This window comes from Sphaerodactylus townsendi, linkage group LG05 (assembly GCF_021028975.2).
Source record: "Sphaerodactylus townsendi isolate TG3544 linkage group LG05, MPM_Stown_v2.3, whole genome shotgun sequence".
In the NCBI taxonomy this organism is placed as follows: domain Eukaryota; kingdom Metazoa; phylum Chordata; class Lepidosauria; order Squamata; family Sphaerodactylidae; genus Sphaerodactylus; species Sphaerodactylus townsendi.
Genome location: NC_059429.1, coordinates 49839666 through 49860876, shown reverse-complemented (window position 1 = coordinate 49860876; position 21211 = coordinate 49839666). Strand labels below are relative to the sequence as shown.

The window sequence follows — 21211 nt, the reverse complement described above, 5'->3', positions numbered from 1 at the left end:
TTTTGGAAGGTTTATCAGGAAACTGCTATAGGAGAACTCTAGATCCAGCATACCTCTGTTGTGCATCAAATGCAGCTTTTTATTTTTAGTATGATCAAGTTTAGGTATTGATCTGTACTACAGATCATGTTATTTCTGCAAGTTAGGAAAGAAGTACATAACTGAAAGATATTTAAGAAAATTCATGTTGTTGGTTAGTAATTCTGATCTCTTGCATATGTGACAGGCAGTGTTTTCACTAGCCATTTAAATTCCTGTACCATGTCTACTTTAAACAACAACTCTATTAAATCATATGACAGTTATCACATACTAATTTAATAGCTGAAAAAATACCAGATATTATCAATAACACATCTATTAGTTAATTATGGATATATTATTGTGAAAATGCAAGGAACTAGGCAACCCATACCTGAACTGAATTTTCAGAGTTTACAAAGCTGAGAAAAGAGAATAAATGCCCAAACTGTACTGTAAAGAGCAGTGGTCCCAAAATTAATTGGGGGTCATATAAATTGTCACATCTTTTTGATGACCATTAAAATATTCAACAATAAAGTCTCGGTGATGTTTATATTCTTGTATGAATATTCCTGCTTGCCCACATTAATCTTATTATTAATCTTTTCTTCCTCTCTCTAAATTCCAACAACAGTAAAAGGCTTTGTTATCCAGCACTTGGTTATCTAAAATACTCTGTAATCTGGTCTCAACCAGAGCGCAGGCTCCTCTCCCTGAGCTGCCACACCCCTTCATCTTCAGGCATACCTGCCTCTTTAGCCAGCCAACTTGATGCCTTCAACCATTTCTGGGCTTCGGGCAACTGGCCCTTCCAGCTGATGTCATCCTCAAGTGCCTGCTTCCTCTCAGTCTTTCTTAAGGCATTGGGAGCCAGCTGGTCGTCTTGTCTGTCTCCTGCACGGAATGGATGCATAGCTTGGGGAAAATGGGTCTGTCAAGTATTGTGGCTATTTGGCACAGCATTCCTGCTTGGATGAGGCTTGATTTTTGGGAATTCCTGTGGGTACGGGGTGGAACAGAGCAATAAGTTTAAGTATCTGGTGCATTTGATCAACTGGCAACCCCCATTGCTCATGAGTGCCTAATAACAAAGTTTTTACTGTGATATTTGTGTTATCTGTGTGTAAGGTTTATCATTCTTTTTGTAAAAGAGTTGTGAAGTTTTCTGTGTATAATTTGAGAGCTCTGGATGCTTTGCAGCTCAAATTTCAGCTCTTTCGATGCCTGGAATTCCGAACTTTTGGAAATCCATTTCAGAAACTCAGCTGTTGCTTGACAGTTACATGTTAAATATTCAGACGCTACTCTTAAGGTTTTGCATCTTGTTTATTTGATTCAGTGGTGAACTGCTTCAGTTTTCTGTGCTGAAATTAACAATCGTGCTTACAATCCATCATGTGTTTCAGGTTCTAGGCCATGGACAGATCATCCTTATCAGAAATACATATGTACTGCCGTGTTCCTTCTTCACTTGGACAGCTGCTATGTAATACAGTCATTTTCAGCATAATTAGTGAGCATGAGGGAGTTGACTGTACAGTTTATTAAATGCAGTCATATTGTCAACTTGTCCATTGTTGTATGAACATTTTCTCCCCCATATTTATTTATTTGGATGTCCTCGATACTGCTTTTTATCAGTAAGCCTCTCAAGTCAGTGCCTGAGAGGAAATGATGCAGTTTAACAATGAACAATCAAACCCATTGAACCAGCAGTGAGTACAATACTAACACAATGTACAACAGAAGCAGCACAATTCTTTTTAATTATCTTGCAGCAGATAAAACTATGAAGTATATGTATCCATTCTAGTAGCTTATAGAAGAGCAAGGACTTTTCCATAAATGTAATTTACCCCATATCTAAAATGTTTTGGATTTCAACCTTTACCACAATGTTTGTCTGCACTCACCTCTTCAAAATTCCATAGGTTTTTTAATTCATTTGTTGAAGCGATGCACTGTTAGTGCATTGTTTAAGTGCTTTAAGCTATTAAAAGTATTGCTTCATTGATGTGCCCAAAAAGGTTTTAAAAGAAAGCAAATGAGGAAACAAAGAGGCAAGGAGGGTAGGAGCAAGATGAGGGACATGAAAAAATGGTGAACCAGGCTCTGAGGGGGAAGTTGAGTGATGACACAAGGGCATGGAAAATGGCCAACTTTTCAGTGGGAAATTTAAAATGTTCCAAGTATGACTGCACTGCAAGGGAAGCCAGCTTGGAAGTGTTTCTGGAGAAAAGAACATTGCAAAAAGCATCTCAGAAAAGACAGAGTAAGAGGTGAATGGGAGGGAATTGAAGTATGGAAGTCTAAGGAGGAAACATTTAATTATTGTTCCAAAAACATTCTTAACAGTTTGTACAGAAAAGGCCCAAATTGAGCTGTAGTAGTATATCAGTAATGAAAAAAAAAAATCACCAATGCTTGGATATATAAAAATATTTTTACTGGGACCGAAGATTAACAGGGAAGATGCCTCGTTGATAGTGGTAGGAAATAGTTCCATAAATGTGAATGCAAATGTGGATAGGACCCTTTGTGTCCACTTGCCTAACTTTTACAGGACATAATGCAACTGTATTTTGGAGATACGTTATGTTTGGGCAGTTGAGATGACAGTTCTTAAGATACCCCAATTCCAGTCCATTTAGACATTAAAGTGTAAGAAATTGTGCTTGGAATCATGCCTGGAACTGATTAATAGCATGTGAAACTCTTTCAGAACTGATGAGATGTGATCTTGTACAGATGTACAAGTTTATATAGTTGCAGCGATATTCTGCACTCATTTAAGAACTGTTGTTTTTGCAGTATTCAGACATAGTCCCATATAGAACACGAGCTAGCTTTTTCTCATGCAACATGTACTTTGTTGTCGAGCTTAGTTAAGGGAGTCGTTTAGGTGGGTGGGGGCCATGGCATACCAAGCAACAGGGCTAAAAGAATATTAAAAGAACCCCATAACTTCCAAGGAAAAGTTGCTTACTATGTTAGGATGCATGAAAAAAAAAAGCTTTCTCATCTAAATGCCTGGAATTACTGCAGGGTCTGCAAAGGGAAAAAGATCATTTCTATCCCAGAGAGCCATAAAGTTTCTTTGGTTTTTTTATTAACTTCTCTATATAGCCTATCATGTAACCTGGACTGGTAGTGACTGTATACCAAAGAAAGTGAAAGAATGATAGAGATTTTGTTCCTTGTAAACCCATGGAGTTCAATACCAATGTGATTTCTACCCCTCTTTTGATACAAAAGGAACAGTATAATGTTCTAAATATCCCCTTCAGACATAAAATGGAATTGGGGGGATATGGATGTTAAGGAACCTAATCTTAAAGTGCAAACACCAGCTTTGCATAGGAGAGCAAAACAGGGGTAATCCCGTATAGGGATATATTGTTATTTGGGGTGGGGGGTATTTTTGTTATTGTTATTTTTTTTCTTGTGCTTGTGTGTTCTTAAGATAAATGAATGTATGGGCATAACTATGTCAGTATCTGTGATTTCACCCATATATATAAGTGCTGTTGGTGGGAAGCCCTTAACATGTGAACAGTAAGTATACATTGTCAAATACGTAGTTGAGATTTATTCAGTTTTTGCACCAGAATGGATTAAATTATTTTTTACACTTTTCTGTTACTTCAAAGGGAGCACCAGTTAAAAACACCTCAAAGCCACCTTGCACCATAAATCGACAAACTCGTGTTGTATAGAACAGTAGTTTATTGAAACGAGAGGTCTGCAGTTGGCAAAGCCAAGAATACAGGAGTCGGAATTCACACAGCAATTATAGTCAAGCGGGCAACCACCCCCCCCCATGGGAAAGAGCGCCCCACATAGAATGCATGTTGATAACCATGTGAAAACCAGTCCGTGACCTTGAAGACACCTGCGAAGTGCAGACATTCCACAGCAGCTAGGAAAAACAGTTAGAAACAGCATTAACCCTTACCCCCCTCCCCACAGTGAGACACAAGCAGCAAAAGCTATCCCTGTATTTAGGCCTCCTGACAGTCAGTATCTGTGATTTCACCCATATATATAAGTGCTGTTGGTGGGAAGCCCTTAACATGTGAACAGTAAGTATACATTGTCAAATACGTAGTTGAGATTTATTCAGTTTTTGCACCAGAATGGATTAAATTATTTTTTACACTTTTCTGTTACTTCAAAGGGAGCACCAGTTAAAAACACCTCAAAGCCACCTTGCACCATAGTGTGGTATATGCATTCAGCCGACCAACTCCAAAGTGGTTTAGATGTGTCAGTCTTTTGTGGAAAATGGGCCTGAGCCAATGCACGGTTGCATTCATTCTTGGCTAATATCTATCCCATCCTAGATTTCCTTCTACTTTTAACAATTTTCGTTTCTCTACTTTCTATATCCAACAGCAGGACAGCCCACTGTTTCTGCTTAAAGAGTTTTAACAATCAGCATAATCCATCATTAAAATCTTCAGTTTCTTTTCTTTTCTTTTCTTTTTTTTGTAAACTGGCCTAATAAAAGAGTGTCAGAACAACGCAAAAACCTTGTCAGGAAGATATTTACTACAGTAGTTACTGTGCAATTTGGGGGGGACTGAAGCTGCATTGGAAGATGTGGATGGGTTCTGCGGGCATCCGTACCACAAGCAATGTTCGAACTGGCATAGATGCTGGCACTGAGGGGCTTACCTCAATGGCTGGCCACTGCAGTGCAAAAACCTGGAAGCTGTCCCCTGTGTATTGACTGGCTGCCGCTACAGATGCCCTCACCGAAGTGGAGGGGGGCATTTTGGTGGTTGAGCACTTTTCAAAAGGGCAGACTTATGCCTAAATGTAAGTCACTACAGACTTTTCCAGGAGAGAAAGGATCTGATGGCCTCTTTGAAGGCAGCATGGTGCCACCATCCCCGGCCGCCACTCTACTCCTTCGCCCCTTGGATTGGGCTGCCCAAAATTGCAATATTCCTACAGAGACCTTATCCATCTACAATTATTAATTAAAAATCTTCAAGCCCAGGTCATCATTTCAGCCCATCTCTATGAACCCAAAAGCATCAACTGGATCATATCCTAAAGAGCTGAAGCTCCATGCCTTCTTTGCTTTATAAAGCCTTATGCAGGTAAAAAAAACTTGCTGGTTTCTTCACACATTCCAGGTCTATGTTAGATATTGTAGCCTTAGGAAGATTATGCCCAGCTGATTAAGCTTTCCTGAATCTCACAGCTTTCTAAAATACATTTTCAATTACTAGCAGTTCCTGTTTGTTTCTCAAAAATCTGATTTTTGCCAATCTGATTTTTCAACAAGAAATATGTTTTGAGGTGCTTCAGTTGAATTGTTATTAAAATCAAAATTCTGAAAAAAAACTAAAATGCATTGCTTTCTCATTGAATAAAAGTGTTATTGATTAAATTAACAGAGAAATTGAGACCAACCCACTTGACATTTTTCTCAATTATACTGCACAATATATGTTGATACTTTGACTAAACCAAGTCAGTCTTTTTAGAATTAATAAGCACATCAGAAGCACCACTTTCCTACATCTATGCATGACATTCTATTTTAAGCCTTGCTTGGACCCAGGAATTCAGTGAAAAATACTCTGAAGTGTTTTATTCTTTTGTTGTACTGTTTGGACTTTGCAGTTTTTATTTGCTTTAGCACAGCTGTATACAGTGTAGCCACAGCGGACATACTACACATTTATTTTCTCATTATTGTCTTTATATCTTTGATCCATTGTTATATATTCTAAGCAGGTACAATATTCCTCTTTTCAAATGTGTGGTGAGCTCATGCACAGTATCATCAGAAAGTCATTAACAGTGAATTAAGAGGCATCCAAATTTTTGTGCTGTATACTTATTTAATGTACTCGAATCTTGAATTGATGCAGGATTGAAACTATGCCATATGTAAGTCAACACTAAGGAAAATGGATGCAATCTAGATCTTGTCGGTTGTACCACTGAAAGGCGTACAACTGGAACAGTTAATTGTAGTAGCTAAACTGTAGAACCCTCCTGGATTGCAAGAGGTTTTATTTTTAAAGATTCATACGCTGGATCATGTGGTACTGCAGTGAAATGATCATTTTACACAACAGTTGTATATTGTCATTGAAAGTCAGTATACACAATTTTCTATAGCAAACAATGCCTTCATTCCATAAGATAATATTTAAGGTCTATTGTGTAAATATTTTGGTGTAGTGATGCAGGCTGCATAAAAGCTGATACAACTAGCTTTTAAGGTAATATTTAGGGAATATTTATCAATGCAGTTTTTAAACTGTTATTAATTGGACAGTTTCTCTATTCTTCCCCAATCTATGGTTCTGTTTGTACCCATTAATTTCAATGACGGAAGTAGATTCATTTGTGCAAGGCTGTATGCGCACAAATCAGTTTTTGCTTTTGAAATTATTCAGGCAGCTATACATGTGAGGAGCTTTGTATTATTGGAACTACTTGCTCAGGGCATGAGAAGAATAACTTTTGCTAGCTAAGTGATCTTTTCTCCCGACAAATGTTTGTTTTATTGGGTGGATACAGGTGGATGCCCAATCTGATGTTTGGTAAGATTTGCTTTGGTCACCTGCTTCCTGATTTGGGCTTGTCTGATACTGAAGAATGTCAGTGGACTCTAAATGTTTTTCACCTCCTTTTTCATTGCTTATTGTGTTTTTCTTCTTTCTTCTAAAGGTTGATTCTTATTCCTCTTGGAGAGACTTTGCAATACAAGATTGAAAAGTTACATTTTGCAAGAAATACCTTACAAAAATCAGGAGTAGAATATTTTACTAGTGGTGTGATGGTGGCGAGGCAATAATGTATATAGGCATACATATATTGCTTTTGAACATACATAACACATTCACACATTTAGAGCATATTAATACAAGGCTTTTTAAAAATGAAACTGTCAGGGTGTTGGGCTTGGTAACTGGAAGGGAATGTAAATCATGCATTAGTCAAGTCTTTCATTATTTATTCAGGTTGACTAAGTGAAACTACATCCCAGCATTTTCTGTATTGCCTCTTTAACCTACTAAAATGATTGATCCTTGTTCACTTATGTAACTGTAGAATCTTTCTCCTGCTAGGTTTTCCTGTTGTCTGTTTTCTCTTTATCCAGAATAGTGAAGTTCTTTTTCTCCCTGTGTTAAACATCTGTTAACTAATTTAATCTTCGCCTAATAGTCAATATGTGTTAATCTTCTTTTTTTTTCCCTTGCACTTTTTTCATTTTTCTTCCGATGCTTGAAATAGAAGTGGAGCAAAAAGGTAAATAATGTATATAGTCCAACCCCTCCCAGCTCCTTGTTATGTGCCTTATGGATGTTAACTTCCCCTCCTTCCCTCTCCTCTACACTTATACTGTGATAATCAGCAGGATCTCATATGTACACCTCATAAAGAAGCCGACTTTGCAATAAACTGACTTGGCTGCTTAAAGCAGGTGGTGGGATTTATTGTCCCTGCTCTGGGATGGACGCTCCCTTTGCTTTCTTTTTCCCTTTTTCTCTCTTTCCCTGTCTTTTTCTTACCCTTGAATACTTCTTGTTACTGAAACCTCATCTTGCTTGGCTTCCAGAACCCTCTTCATAGCATGCCAAAATTACAAGGGTTCCTTCCTGGTCTGTTCCATTCATCGTTTTGGTTGTCTTTTATTTTTGTTGCTCCTAACTATGATCTCTATAAATTTCATCTTTACTTTTTATCAATTTGGTTTTGGTCATATGTTGAGGCACTCTTATTCCCAACCTTACACTTTTGTAAAAGTTCACGGCTTTCTAAAAGCAAGTGTAGTTCAGCATTTCCAGATGCATTGGTATGTTATGGAACATTGGGCAATGGAAGAGAAAACATCGCATACTGATTACTGTGATAAAATCAAGATACAATGATGGCAAAAGGTGGTACACGCATTAATTACGTATGATTTATCAACCACTGTTATCAGTTAAAAGTATGGTTTTTTTTCTGTTTAGTCACTTATGATGCCTAGCTTTTATTGGGTAGTGTGAGCATTTTAATTTTACAGCAATCTTGTCTTCCTTCTCTCTTGGACTGTTAGTTTTTGTCTGCCCTGGGACGTTGAAAGCCGTTGTGGATTCTCCAAATTTATATGAAGCAGAGCAAAAGGCAGGTGCCTGGTGCAAAGACCCTCTTCAGGCTGCAGATAAAATATACTTTATGCCATGGACTCCATACCGTACTGATACTCTGATAGAATATGCTTCTTTAGAGGACTTCCAGAATGGACGCCAGCAGACGACATATAAGCTTCCAAATCGAGTGGATGGTACTGGATTTGTGGTATATGATGGTGCTGTCTTTTTTAACAAGGAAAGAACCAGGAACATTGTAAAGTTTGACTTGAGGACCAGAATTAAAAGCGGAGAGGCTATTATAAATTATGCTAACTACCATGACACTTCTCCTTACAGATGGGGGGGAAAGACTGATATTGATTTGGCCGTTGATGAAAATGGCTTGTGGGTAATTTATGCTACAGAACAAAACAACGGAATGATAGTGATTAGTCAGCTGAATCCATACACTCTTCGTTTTGAAGCAACCTGGGAAACAACATACGACAAACGGGCTGCATCCAATGCTTTTATGATATGTGGGGTTCTCTACGTGGTCCGTTCAGTATACCAAGACAATGAAAGTGAAACTGGCAAGAACTCAATTGATTACATTTACAACACAAGGTTAAGCCGAGGAGAATACCTAGATATTCCTTTCCCCAACCTGTATCATTACATTGCTGCTGTGGATTACAATCCAAGAGATAATCAACTATATGTGTGGAACAACAATTTCATTCTGCGATACTCTCTAGAGTTTGGTCCACCAGATCCTGCACAAGGTAAGAATTTTCTTCTGTTTCTCTAAATATCTTTAGACTCCAGTATTTTAAAAACCAGCATTTATTTATTTTTGCTTCACTTTTCTCGTCAATAGAGTCCCAAAGTAGCTGAAAATATTGTTCTCACCTCCTTCACTATACATTCACAACAGTGACCTTGTGACATAGGTTAGGCTGAGTGAGAACGATAGGCTCAAAGTGAGCTCTCATGGCAGAGTGGCAACTTGAATTAGTTCTTTCTGATCCTAGCCCAGTTCCCCAGTCACACTGCTACAAAGCTATACTCCTTAGGAACTATGAAGTCTGCTGTGTATGTGTACAACAGACAACTGTGCCTGTTTTATGTGTTCTAGATCAGTACGACTAGTTCTCATGTTTAATTTCTTCTTACAAGAACAAACCAAAAACATCCACTTGGAATTAAATGCATGTTAGCATTGGTGCTTTTTCCTGACTTTGAAACTTCAATTGGAATATGCCACGTAGGTTCCCAGGCAAGGAAGCATAAAAATTTGCCAAATAAACAAATATGCACACTTTTTGATTTCTTTGTTGGCAAAAATTTTGGTGGAGAAAGGCAGTTTTAGGCAGGAATGTTGTGGAGGCATTTCCACCCTTCAGTATAAAGTTAAAGCAGGATTAGCCAATATACTTCCATCACTTTATTACTAGTGTGGCAAATATATTCAGATGAAGCACAGCTATCCAAAAGATTGTATTGTTCCATAAACTGCTAATGAATAGACATTTGGGAACTTGAATCACTCCAGAATCAACTTTTAGAAGTATGACCAGTGGTGGGGTTCTAATTTTTTAACAATGGTTTGGCCTGGGCCTCCCACCATGCCCCTCCACCGGCCACCGCCCACTTACCTGGTTGTTGCACCCCCCTTTTCCACGTTGGGCGGGAGGGAGGCAAGGGAAGGCGGCAGCTGCAACTTTGCATGAAAGGGCCATGCACCTGGGCTGGAGTCCTGTTGGAGGTTACCCAGGCCTCCCAGCCGTTGCCCTAGCCCAAAAAGGCCACAGTGGTGCAGCCGGGAGGCCTAGGCAACCTCCAGCAGGACTCCAGCCATGCTGGAGGTTGTCCAGGCCCCCCGGACGTGCTGCGGTGGCCTTCTCGGGCTAGGGCAGTGACTGGAAAGACTGGACAACCTCTGTGGGGAGGAACGAACCCCCAGCCACCACCATGCCCCGAAGTCCAAGGCCCTTGGCTGGGGGCTGGCTGGGGCTTCCTCACCGCACAGAGGTGGTCAGGCTGGCTTGGGGCAGTGGTGTATCTGCCTAGGGACAGGGAGTATCTTCTGTCCCTGGGCACCACTAATCTGGTCATGAGGGCGGCCTAAAATTGGCTCCCCATGTGACTAGGAAGATGGCAAGGCAGTAGGCGCCCGCACCCATGATTATAAAAGCAAAGGAGATGAGGATGAAGCCTTGCAGTTGTGTCTGCTCTCCCCAGAGGGGAGGGCAGAAGGGACTGCCAGCTGGGAGGGGGTGAGGCCTGTGAGGCGAGGCCTGGAGGAGGAGCATAGTGGGGGGAGCACCTGGAGAATGGCTGTCTCCGGGTGCTAGGTACCATTTTTCCCCCATATGCCTCTAGCTGGGGAACAAGTACAGGAAGAAAACCCCAGACAGCAGCCCTTAGCTGAGAGCTGCCAGAGGCTTTCTCCCCGGAAGGAGGTTGCCCGGCTAGCTGGGAATCCTCGACTCTCAGCCAGCCGGGCTCCCTCCCAGTGCAGGAAGGAAGACCCAGACATCAACCCTTGGCTGAGGGCTGCCAGAGGCTTGCTCCCCATGCAGAAGTCACCCAGCTGCCTGGGAAATGAGGCGAGCATCCTCACCTCTGAGCCAGCCGGGCTCCTTCCCAGTGCAGGAAGGAAGCCCCAGACAGCCGGCTCAGCAAACTAACTATCATTTTAGCTACCTGAACAGGCAGAATCCCACCTCTAAGCGTGATCCAGCGTTAATATGCAGATAATAAATTCAGAGGATGTATATGTGTTGACAAGTGTATTTAAGGGAAATGGTGTGAAGTTCAATAAATATTTTTAGTAGACTTTTAAAATATTACTTTACATTTATCTTTAGAATATCTTTATTACACTTTTAGTACTCTCATTCTGGAAAACTTAAGACCAGTTCACATGATTAGAATACAGAAATATTATTTTGGTATGAAGAGCCTTCGGGGAGGGCGGTATACAAATACAATAAATAAAAAATAAAAAAAATAGTGGTGTGTGCCCCCCATAAAAAAGTTTTGAATCTGTGGTCCATCTAGTCTGCCATCAAGATGGTGGACTCAAGATGGCCAACTAATTTCTCCAGAGGGACAATAAAGCATGGAGACTAAGACCTTCTCTTGATGTTGCCTCCTGGCACTGTATTCAGAGAATTATTACCTCAAAATATAAATGTTCCTTTCAGACCTCATGGCTAGTAGCCACTGATATACCTATCCTCCATAAATCTACACAATCCCTTTTTAAAACTGTCTGTTTGTAGCCATCATTGCATCCTCCATCATTACATCCTATGACAGTGAATCCAATCCAATCTGCATTTTAATCATTAATTGAGTAAAGGAGTATTTCCTTTTGTCCTTCGTAAATTTACTGCCTCTCAACTTCACTCCAAATTGGAATATTTTGGAGGAGGAAAATAAGGTCTCTCTGCTCATTCTCTCAATCCTGTGCACAACTTTATAAACCTCTATCATGTTGCCCCATAGTATTTTTTCTAAACTGAGAAGTCCCAGACTCTTTAGCTTATATATACCGCACACGTCCACAACACAGTCACAAATAAATCATTCAGTTTCTCTGCCACACCCTCCCCCCCTTCTTCCTTTAGCAATCTTTAATTTGTATTATTCTGTCATCCAAGGTCCAGCTGCCTCTCTGGTTGATTTCCTGTTCTGGATATATTTAAATAAATGATAATTGTTTTTCTTGATGCTTTAAATAGTCTGTTCCTCAAATTCTCCTTTTGCTTGTGTAATTATTGTCATACGTTTGTTTTGGCAGACCCCGTGCTCCATTGTGTTCACTTCATTGAGGCAGACCTTCTACTTTTAAAAAGAAGAACCTTCTTTTTTACCTTTTATGGCTTTGATGACTTGAGGTCATTAACCGTGCAGACATCTTTTTAGTCTGGGCAGTATCTTTCTTAAGTTAGGAAACACATTTTATCTGAGCTTCATTTAGTGATGTTTTAAATTCTTTCAAGCATTACACAAGTAGTATTTCTTTCTTTCTAACCATGTGATCAGTCCCAACATAACTTATTTTGAATGCTAGAAAAAATATTAAAAATGTATCATCACCCACCACCCCCCAAAAAGGAGAGTGATCTAAATGGAGCTGGGAGTGGAGTTATCCTATATTTTATCCTATTGTCCATTTGATTCACTTTTCTTCAAAGAGGGCAATATGAAAGTGGTTAATTATTTTCCCCTCTTCCATAGTATGTTTAATGCATTTAATTAATGCCCCTGTCCTCCCAAAATAGCTGATCAATTCACCCACTTTTTATATAAGTGTTTTCACTTATCCATAATTTTTATATAGGTTTATAGGAGTAGATCTCCACAAATGTCCAGTCTCTCTACAATCCATGTCCATAATGTTCCCCTTGATTTCTACGTACAAAAGAATAGCAACATATTTTTAATGATAAACATACTGGAGCAGTTAGAAAATGCACTGGAGCAGTTAGAAAATAGAGACAGTGTATAATTCAAACAAATCTTTTTCAAAAAGCATGCTTAAATGTGTTTATAGTTAATTAGCCTGCTTAAGCCAAATGATCTTGAGAACATGGTGAGGATGGATCTATTTTAGATTAAATAATGAAAAAATCCTCATCATATTTTGCAAAACCTAAAATGTTACTTCTCAGTAGAGGAAATCAGCTTTTGAAACCTTTTGGGTATCATTTATTTAAACTTATTAGAGTTTGCAAAGGCTTCCTAGAATGATAGTAAATTTGTAAAATGGTCTCTCAAGGTAGCATTTGGAGGCTTTCCAGGTTTTGAGGGGAAGGAATTTTCCTTCTGCTGACATGCCCTAATATCAAGTGCTTAATGATGTCATGGGGTCAGTGCCTCTGATGCAGAAGTCATAGTCCATATTGTTAGAATGCCTAATTTGAGGCCATTATGGAAAACTCAGCAGACTTTGGCACTTCACTTGTGATGTGAGCAGTAATGATATATTGACTTACTCAATGAGCCCTCTGTCTTTCATCTCTCTTCCTGTCAGCGCCTAACTGCACCAAAGCTTCCTACTTACAAAAATGGTTCAAATACTATAGTCTTTACCCTTTCGACTAAAAAGAGGCCTTTGTCGCATTCATCCCTGCTCTCCTGAACTTAGACGTTAATTTCATTCTCAAGGCCAGATAGCATTTTTGACCTCAACCATGTGCTGATTCTTGAAACTAGATATTGCTTTTGAGTTCTGCAAATTGTAGTGGCCACAGCATTGCCAGTTTCATCCAACCTGGAATCTACCAGCCTGCAATGCTGAAGCTATACTTATCTGATTCAGTTCCTCCCAGTGTACAGTCTTCCCCAGTCCCTGCTTTGTGGAATATGGAAAATGATTGCCAAGAAATCCTTTCGCGGTTGGAAGCATTTCTTCAATCATAGCACAGCTTCATAGTTCCCTGACAGTTTAACCTTGTAGTTTTGTTCCATTGTTTTGAACACCTTATTACCTTTGATCTTGTGTCAGTTAAACGTCTCTTTCTTTTTTGAGTGAATTTATTATGTTTTGCATTTAGCTGTAATGCTTTAGCATGAAGACAAGGAGACAACATGACTACAATGGAACAAAACATCCTGTGACAATAATAAGTGGGAACCTACAAATGATGATGCTGGGGTGCGGAGTGGGGGAATTGGTTTCTTTTTCACAAGTCCTGTGCCACTGTGTTAGATACATGAGAAGATCAAGGTTCTAACTTGGGGTTTTGTTCCATTAGCAGTCTTCCTAGCATCTCCAAAATCTGTTTAGTGAAAGAGTAAAGACCTCCTCTTGGTTTAATCAGATTGGATGGGGTTTTTTGCATTGAGTTGCAAACGTAAACTGCTCTACATTTTACAAACAAATGGTTTTTATGTGATGGGATATTGTTCTAGGAATACAGTTTCAAAGCATTTACAGGATATAGACCAACAGCCCAATTCAGACCTTGGGGCGACCGGGCGTGGTACTGTTGCCATGCTGCCACTCTGCCTCCAAAGGGATTCCTGGCAGTGCTGGGAGACAGTGAAAAGTTGAAAAACCCCAGTTCCTAGGACCAAAGCCCAGTGGCAGCCAAATAGCCTCAGCTCTGCCTCCAGGAATGTCCTTGGAAGGCCCCCAGCTGTGCTGGCCTTCACACTAGGCTAGCGCAGCTATGGAAGCACCTGCCTCCCTACTTGCTCTGTGAGCAGTGTGAGTGCAGCTTACTCCAGCTGGGAGGGCAAATGCATTTGCACTAGCCCACATCCCCTCCTGTAACCATTCCACTCCCCATTTGGATTCAGTTGTTAGTCTTGGGGATATTTAATACACACACATGGATGCTTAGTCCAGGTATTTTGGCTTTCCCCCCCCCTTTTCAAACAATGTCTTTTTGAATTACTAAGGAATTCACTTGGTTTTGCTGCCCCAGTTTATATATCCTTTCTTGTTCTGGAATTGGAAACTATCTTATTTCTGAATTAAGGATGGTTGCTGACTTAAGTGCCAGTATTTAAATATCCAAGAACAGTAGACTTCATTTGCTACCTCTGACTCAGAGTTCCTTTTCCCAGCATTGGATCCTAAACTTCCGTTTTATTTTGTTGACTTTTCCCTGACCTTTTGCTAACTGTATTATCCCTTTATCACTGATATTCACATGAGATACAGGATTTCCAGTAGGTTTCATAATTGCCTGTTTCAACAGGAACTTCCTTCTGGCTATCCCTGGAGATACAAGCCAGAAAGTGCAGCCAAACAGGTGATAGAAAGTTGAAAGAAAGCAGATTACATGATCAGATATAATGTCCCTATAGCACATTGGTGTGGGCTGCTTTAGCTGTCTCTTGCTTAATCATGAGAGATCCCTTGCTGACTTCCTTAAACAAGAATGATGCACATGCAAGTAACTAGTGGCAGCACTATTAATTCCTGAATTCTGATGGGCACCTAACAATCCAAGACCAAGATTTACATTTTTTAATCTGTGGCGTAGGCTTAAAGCAGCTATTGACATCCGAAGAAGAGTTATAAAATCAATTTGGTGCTATCCCAGGAGGAAAAGTAATGAGTTAAAGAGTTGTTGACCAGTCTATAATCCTTTCCTTATAGCATATCCTATTGAATTTACAGACATGTTAGAATGAAGAGGTCCTTGATTTCCATCTTCTTTCAACATTTTCTGCTTCAAGCCTTTCTCCATATCTGCACTTAACAAGTCTGCTTGGATTCTTGTGGTGCCACCTTAAGGAAAGGGAAAGGAGACTTCTCAACTCAGGTTTCATTTGGTGACTAAAATTCCTACTGAATTTGTACCATCTTTATTTCTAAACAAAGTCCTTAGTTTGATTTCCCCCTTCCCCCCTTAAAAATGCCCTATTAGTAAAAATTGGGCAATTGTTTTTCAAACTGGTGTGCTTTAGTATTTATTTTAACAGCCACATGAGTGGCATTAAATCTGTGGTGGACGGAAAAATCCAGGAGGTGAACGGTTACAATAGGTTACAATAGGGTAATATCCAGCAACGTGTGAATCCAACCTGCTTTGGCAAAAGAGCAGCTTCAAACAATGTGCTGGATAAAATTATAGACTCTTGAGATTCTAACCTCATCACTAGACCTCAGTAAGAAGACCATGAACCCTTTAGGGATAAGCAGCTGGGCACAAGGATAGCTTAAATAAAATTGAAGCAATCCGAAGGAGGAGGATGTGAGTGAATATTAATCACATCATTGTTCATAGGATCACAAAGAATGACTTAATTAAGCATAGGGTGTGTTTGGATGTCTAGGATATTTTTAATAATGGAAAATCTTCCTAGATCCTTCTCATTGCACTCTGAAATCAGAATCAGGACTGGGGGTTTTGACACTCTTTCAGGCATCTGTGACATTTTTGACAGACGTTAATTGAGAAAGCATTTTGAAAGCCTGGCTGCGTTGTGATCAAAAGAAAATTACAGAGGTTTCACAAGATGTCAGGCAAGTACTTGCAGACAAGGCAGGTCAGGAAAGGTTTTTGCAGTAGTGAGGCTCAGCAAAGAAGTTCAGCAGGCAGAAGTAGCACTCAATTGGCTGTATCTGAAGCTGGAATAAAGCACAGTACTCAAAGCATTTCTGGTATGGAATAAGCATCACACTTTCCATCAAGGTTGTGTGTGTGTGTGTGTTTTAGTTTTTAGCAGCATGCAGCCAGAAACAGGAAACAATTGTAAAATTCATTGATTTGTGTGCTTCATTGATTGACTTGTAATACATAAGTGTATGTAAAATCTGTTCGGAGGAAAATAATGAGATTCACATGCATACCATTATTATTATTATTATTATTATTATTATTATTATTATTATTATTATTATTATTATTATTATTATTATTTAGATTTTTATACCGCCCTATCCCCGAAGGGCTCCGGGCAGTGTATAACAATAAACATAATATAACATAAAATGGCTAAATCTTTAAAAGCAGCAATAAAACAGTAAAAGCTAGATCTCATAAATACAATATAAAAGCACTAGCATAAAAATAAAGGGCGTCCAGCAGCTCCATATTCAAAATCCTCTTCCCAAGAGGATTGTTGCCATTTTTGACATGGTGTTGGCATTCATTGTTCTCAGGAACAGCCCACCAAATTAAAAGATCCGGGTTCCAGTTTTCCCAAGGGGGAAAAAAACCCCATGGATATGACAAATTAGAGCTTTGACCATTTTTAGGACATAAGAAAAAATTATATAGGACTTTATTTTGTGTGACTCCTATCCCTGGTTTGGAAGGAAAAAAGCCATTGGAACTCAATTTCTTTTGCAAAGGGGAAAAACACATTCTTTTTCAGATCCTTTTAAAAGTGTCTGCTGCTTGTCTCCTTGTTTGCATGTGTGGTTAAATTCAATTTACATTCAAGAATATATGTTTTTGATAAGTTCTAGCCTAAGGACAGAAGAGCTTTAAATCCTTTTTTAAAAAGCATGAGCCTTTAGGAAATAAATGTCACAGAAAAAAGTTTAAACCTGAAAAGTGTCAGATCCAGTTGTTTCCAGAAGGCCTGACATAAAAAAGAGTGAATGCTTGTCACAGTTTGTAAATTCCTCCAGGCAGGGACCTGTCTTTTCTTTGTTTGTAAAAGTGGCAGGCATACCTGTGGAACTGGAGAAATAAGTTGTGAGTTGTCTTTCTCTGCTGGCCAATATTGCTTTGCATTTTTAACTTTTGCCAGAGGCTCATTTTCCAGTGAGCAGGCAGGATTGTACAGAAAATGTGCTACTCATATCAGGCTTGATCTACCTCCCTGTCCCTTTTGAAGTTGCCTGCTTATGGTTATGGTTTGCTTTTTCTTCTCTAAAATGTCTTAGAAACTTGTTTTTAATTACAAATAGCTGAAGTCAAGGAAACCAGAGATTATTTCCCATGGGTGCAACATGAATATACTGCCATGCCCTTGAATTACCAAGTTTATAGGGCACATCTCCAATTGTAACTGACCACACACTCTGTAATGTGCCTTTTCTGCCCCTGGTGCAGCAAGTTGCAGTGCTGACCTTGCCTAACAAGTGGATCAGGCAGAGATTTGCAGATTTTTTGCAATCAGACTGGATACCAAGGGACATATGTTGCTTCAGCGTAAAAATCTAAATCCTAGTTCTTCTCTGTATCCAGATCCCATCCAGAACTTCAGAGCCATTTCTCACTGGTGGTAGCCAAATCAGAGGACAGGAACACTGGTAAATCCTCCTGAAGTTCAATATATGTTTTTAATTGTTGTTTTTGAGCCATAGTACAACAGAGAGCTTTCTTGTTGTCTCTCAACTGACAAAGCTGTCCTACTAAAAGGCTCAGCTTCAAGATTCTGTTTGTTTTAGTTCCAATAAAGGTGTTGCAGCAGCTCTTCACTATTTTCTCAGGTCTCTCAGCTTGATTGTGTGTGTTCATAAAGCAAACCTATACATTCTGAAAACATATAATAATTTGCATGTACACACTATTATGTAGAATCTTGATAAAATGTTGTCTTCTGCGCACTTAAAAACTTGGGAATCATAATATACTCCATTAATGTTGTAAACATAAATGATATACAATTATATTTTACTGTATGCTATATTTTATTATATACCATACTAGCGGGGCCTGGCCATGCGTTGCTGTGGCAATTGTCCTTCTCATCACAGTCCGCAACACACACAGATATCCATGCAGGTCCAGTGATCCCCAGCATAGCCTTTTGGGAGCAGCAGTGGCGTAGTGGCTAAGAGCAGGTGCACTCTGATCTGGAGGAACTGGGTTTGATTCCGAGTTCTGCAGCTTGAGTTGTGGAGGCTTATCTGGGGAATTCAGATTAGCCTGTGCACTCCCACACACACAACAGCTGTGTGACCTTGGGCTACTCACAGCTTTTCGGAGCTCTCTCAGCCCCACCCACCTCACAGGGTGTTTGCTGTGAGGGGGGAAAGGCAAGGAGATTGTAAGCCCCTTTGAGTCTCCTACAGGAGAGAAAGGGGGGATATAAATCCAAACTACTACCCTTCTTCCTCCTCCTCTTCTTCTTCTTCTTTTGGAGTGGTCAAATGGAATCCCTCTTTCCCTTTTCAATTCACATTATTATATGGTGCTGTCTTGGTTTTTAGTATAAGGTAACCCTTTCCATTCCACAATGTAACTGTCCAGAGTGCGAATCCCGCTGTCCATGAGGCTGGTTGACACGCACAGTCCTGGCTTGGGTAAGGCAGAACTGGGGCAAGCAGGCTATCCCAGTCAGGCAGCAGAGACAGGGTGGTGAGGCGCTCAGATCGAGGCCAGCTCCCTGGGTTTTTAAAGGGCCATGTTCAAAAGAAGCAGAGGCAGTTGTGTTGGTTCACCCCCACCCCGCAGATTTTCTTAGAAGAAAAAGGCAAACTCCAGCCTGCTTTTAGTAAAAGAGAGCTGTGGCGAATATGGGTGAGGAAGTGGGTAAGTGGTGGTTGGATGTGAGGGAAGGCAGAGTGAGGTGTGTAAGGATGAGCTGGATGTGGATGAGAGTATGTGTGTTGTGTGGTAGTAGTGGATGAGGCAAAGAGGGTGAAAGTTACCTGCATGTGTGTGTGGGGGGGGGAACCCACCTGACGTCTCACACGGCAAAGTGTGTATGTGTTTCACTTCCACTCGTATTACCTAACAGTATTACCTATTTACTGTTTTCACTGCTCATCTCTGACCATCTACGCAAACATTCTAAGCCCTCATACCAAGCCCTCAGGCCACAGACATGCTGCACGAACATTCTAAGGGTGACAGTTAAACACAGCCAGCTTTATGGCCTGGTGCACCAGGAAAAATACATTTTACCTGGCTCAGGTATGGACTTTTGGCGATTTGAAGGTCCAAGTACCTGCCCGCAACAGGGAGGGATGTCATGTGAAAATTTGGGGGCAATCCGTCTAGCCGTTTCGGCGTTAGGGAGTCACCAACAAACGGATGGTTAGCTTTTTGTATATATAGATGATAATATTAATTACATTAAAATCTGAAAGATTAAAAAAGGAAGATTAAATTTAAAAGAAGATAAAATGAAAACTGTTGTCCAGCTGTATTGCATGGACTGTGAGCTATACTCTGCAAGGTTCACATACAGATAAACCATAAATATAAGTATTGTCAAAGGCTTTCATGGCCGGAATTAACTGCTTTTTGTGGGTTTTCCAGGTTGTGAGGTAATGGGCTGGTAGTTTTTGCTCATAACATTTCACCTGCGTCTATGGTGACATTGTCAGAAGAGAAACACATCTTACTTTGTGGCAGTTTGAGTATATTGTGCAGATTGCTGAATCACAATAAGATTTTATAACAGATATCTTAATAGTTGAGAACTATACAACATACTAGAAAGTAACACGGGTTCTGAGGAAGTGCTAACAGAAATAGCACGAAATGAGCAGTTAATGTAGATGCTCATCATGGAATAGTCCTCCATATATCACATTTCACAGAGACTAAATTAGGGCAACCATTGATTTTATATAGCATCTGACCTTGTTGTGGACTGGTCAAAGTCCTGTGTGTGTGTGTGCGTGCATGCGTGTGTGTGTGTGTTGAACTGTGTTGATGGCTTTGGTACAGCTTTGCTGTGTAATTCAAAATGTAAAGACACAGTCTGTCATTTTTTAGATTAAACATTTTTGTACTTCACAGACACAGTGCACAGACATTCGATGTAGCAAGGTTACAGTTCATGTTTATGTATTTGGTTTGGGTTCACATACAGACCTCTTTAAAGGGAATTTAATGGAGGTGTCATCTGTCTGTCTTCTAAAAGCCAGACTTCTGTGAATTTACAGACCTCTCCCATTTTCCAGCCCTACAGGGTAAAGAATCTTCCTTGATTTTACTGCATCCATTTTCTGCCTCTATAACTGCAAATCAGTTCCAGCTGGATCAATAAAAACCTAGAGTTAATGTGACACCTTTGAAAAAAAATCTTCATCCTGATACTGTATCTCTTCATGAAAAAATCCATAACAGTTTTGCCACAACCTTATCAGGGCTGTATTTAATTGGAGCACATGTGCAAGTTCGTTTAAACACAGTTTGCAGTGCAGTGAATGACTTCAATGGCACAGAACAGTATAACTGTTTAGGATTGCGCTGTCAATCACATCATCGATGACATTTGGAGTATTCACATAGCGAAATACTAGACAGAGGCTTTTTTTTCAATTATTCACTTTATAGTTCATATGAGGAATGGTGATTCTGGTCCTTATTGTATATACATGGTAATTCTAGGATAAATAGTCTTGATTATAATATTATGCTGTATCTGGAAAAAGAAAACAATATTGTCTTTCAGTCATTTTATTAGCTTCATTAAAAATGTCCTGTGGCTTCTGTATCATCTTTGTACTGTCAGCCTGAGCCTAAACTACCTTAAGTGGAGTGGTAACTCTTTAATTTGAAATAAGAAATAGACAGGATTATCCTTTGAAAAATTATTTAGATTATTGACTCTATTGGTATTAATACAAAATCCTTTTTTAAAAAAAAGTAAAAAATATTCCTATCGGTATGTTTAACTCTACCCACTTTAATATTGGTTGCACAAAATGTTTGTGT

The 21211-nt window shown here is 39.7% G+C and overlaps 1 protein-coding gene across 26 annotated transcripts in view; it reads left to right on the top strand.

Moving 5' to 3' along the window:
- The window catches only part of ADGRL2 (adhesion G protein-coupled receptor L2), a 236883-nt gene that overhangs the window by 171539 nt on the left and 44133 nt on the right, over positions 1-21211 (top strand). For 18 of the 26 annotated variants that reach the window (XM_048497445.1, XM_048497447.1, XM_048497470.1 and 15 more), the window contains exons 5-6: positions 7288-7302; positions 8096-8896. In XM_048497445.1, the coding sequence (XP_048353402.1) occupies positions 7288-7302; positions 8096-8896 (816 nt within the window). The remainder of the gene's footprint in view (positions 1-7287; positions 7303-8095; positions 8897-21211) is intronic. The other 8 variants (XM_048497446.1, XM_048497453.1, XM_048497450.1 and 5 more) reach the window with 1 other exon arrangement.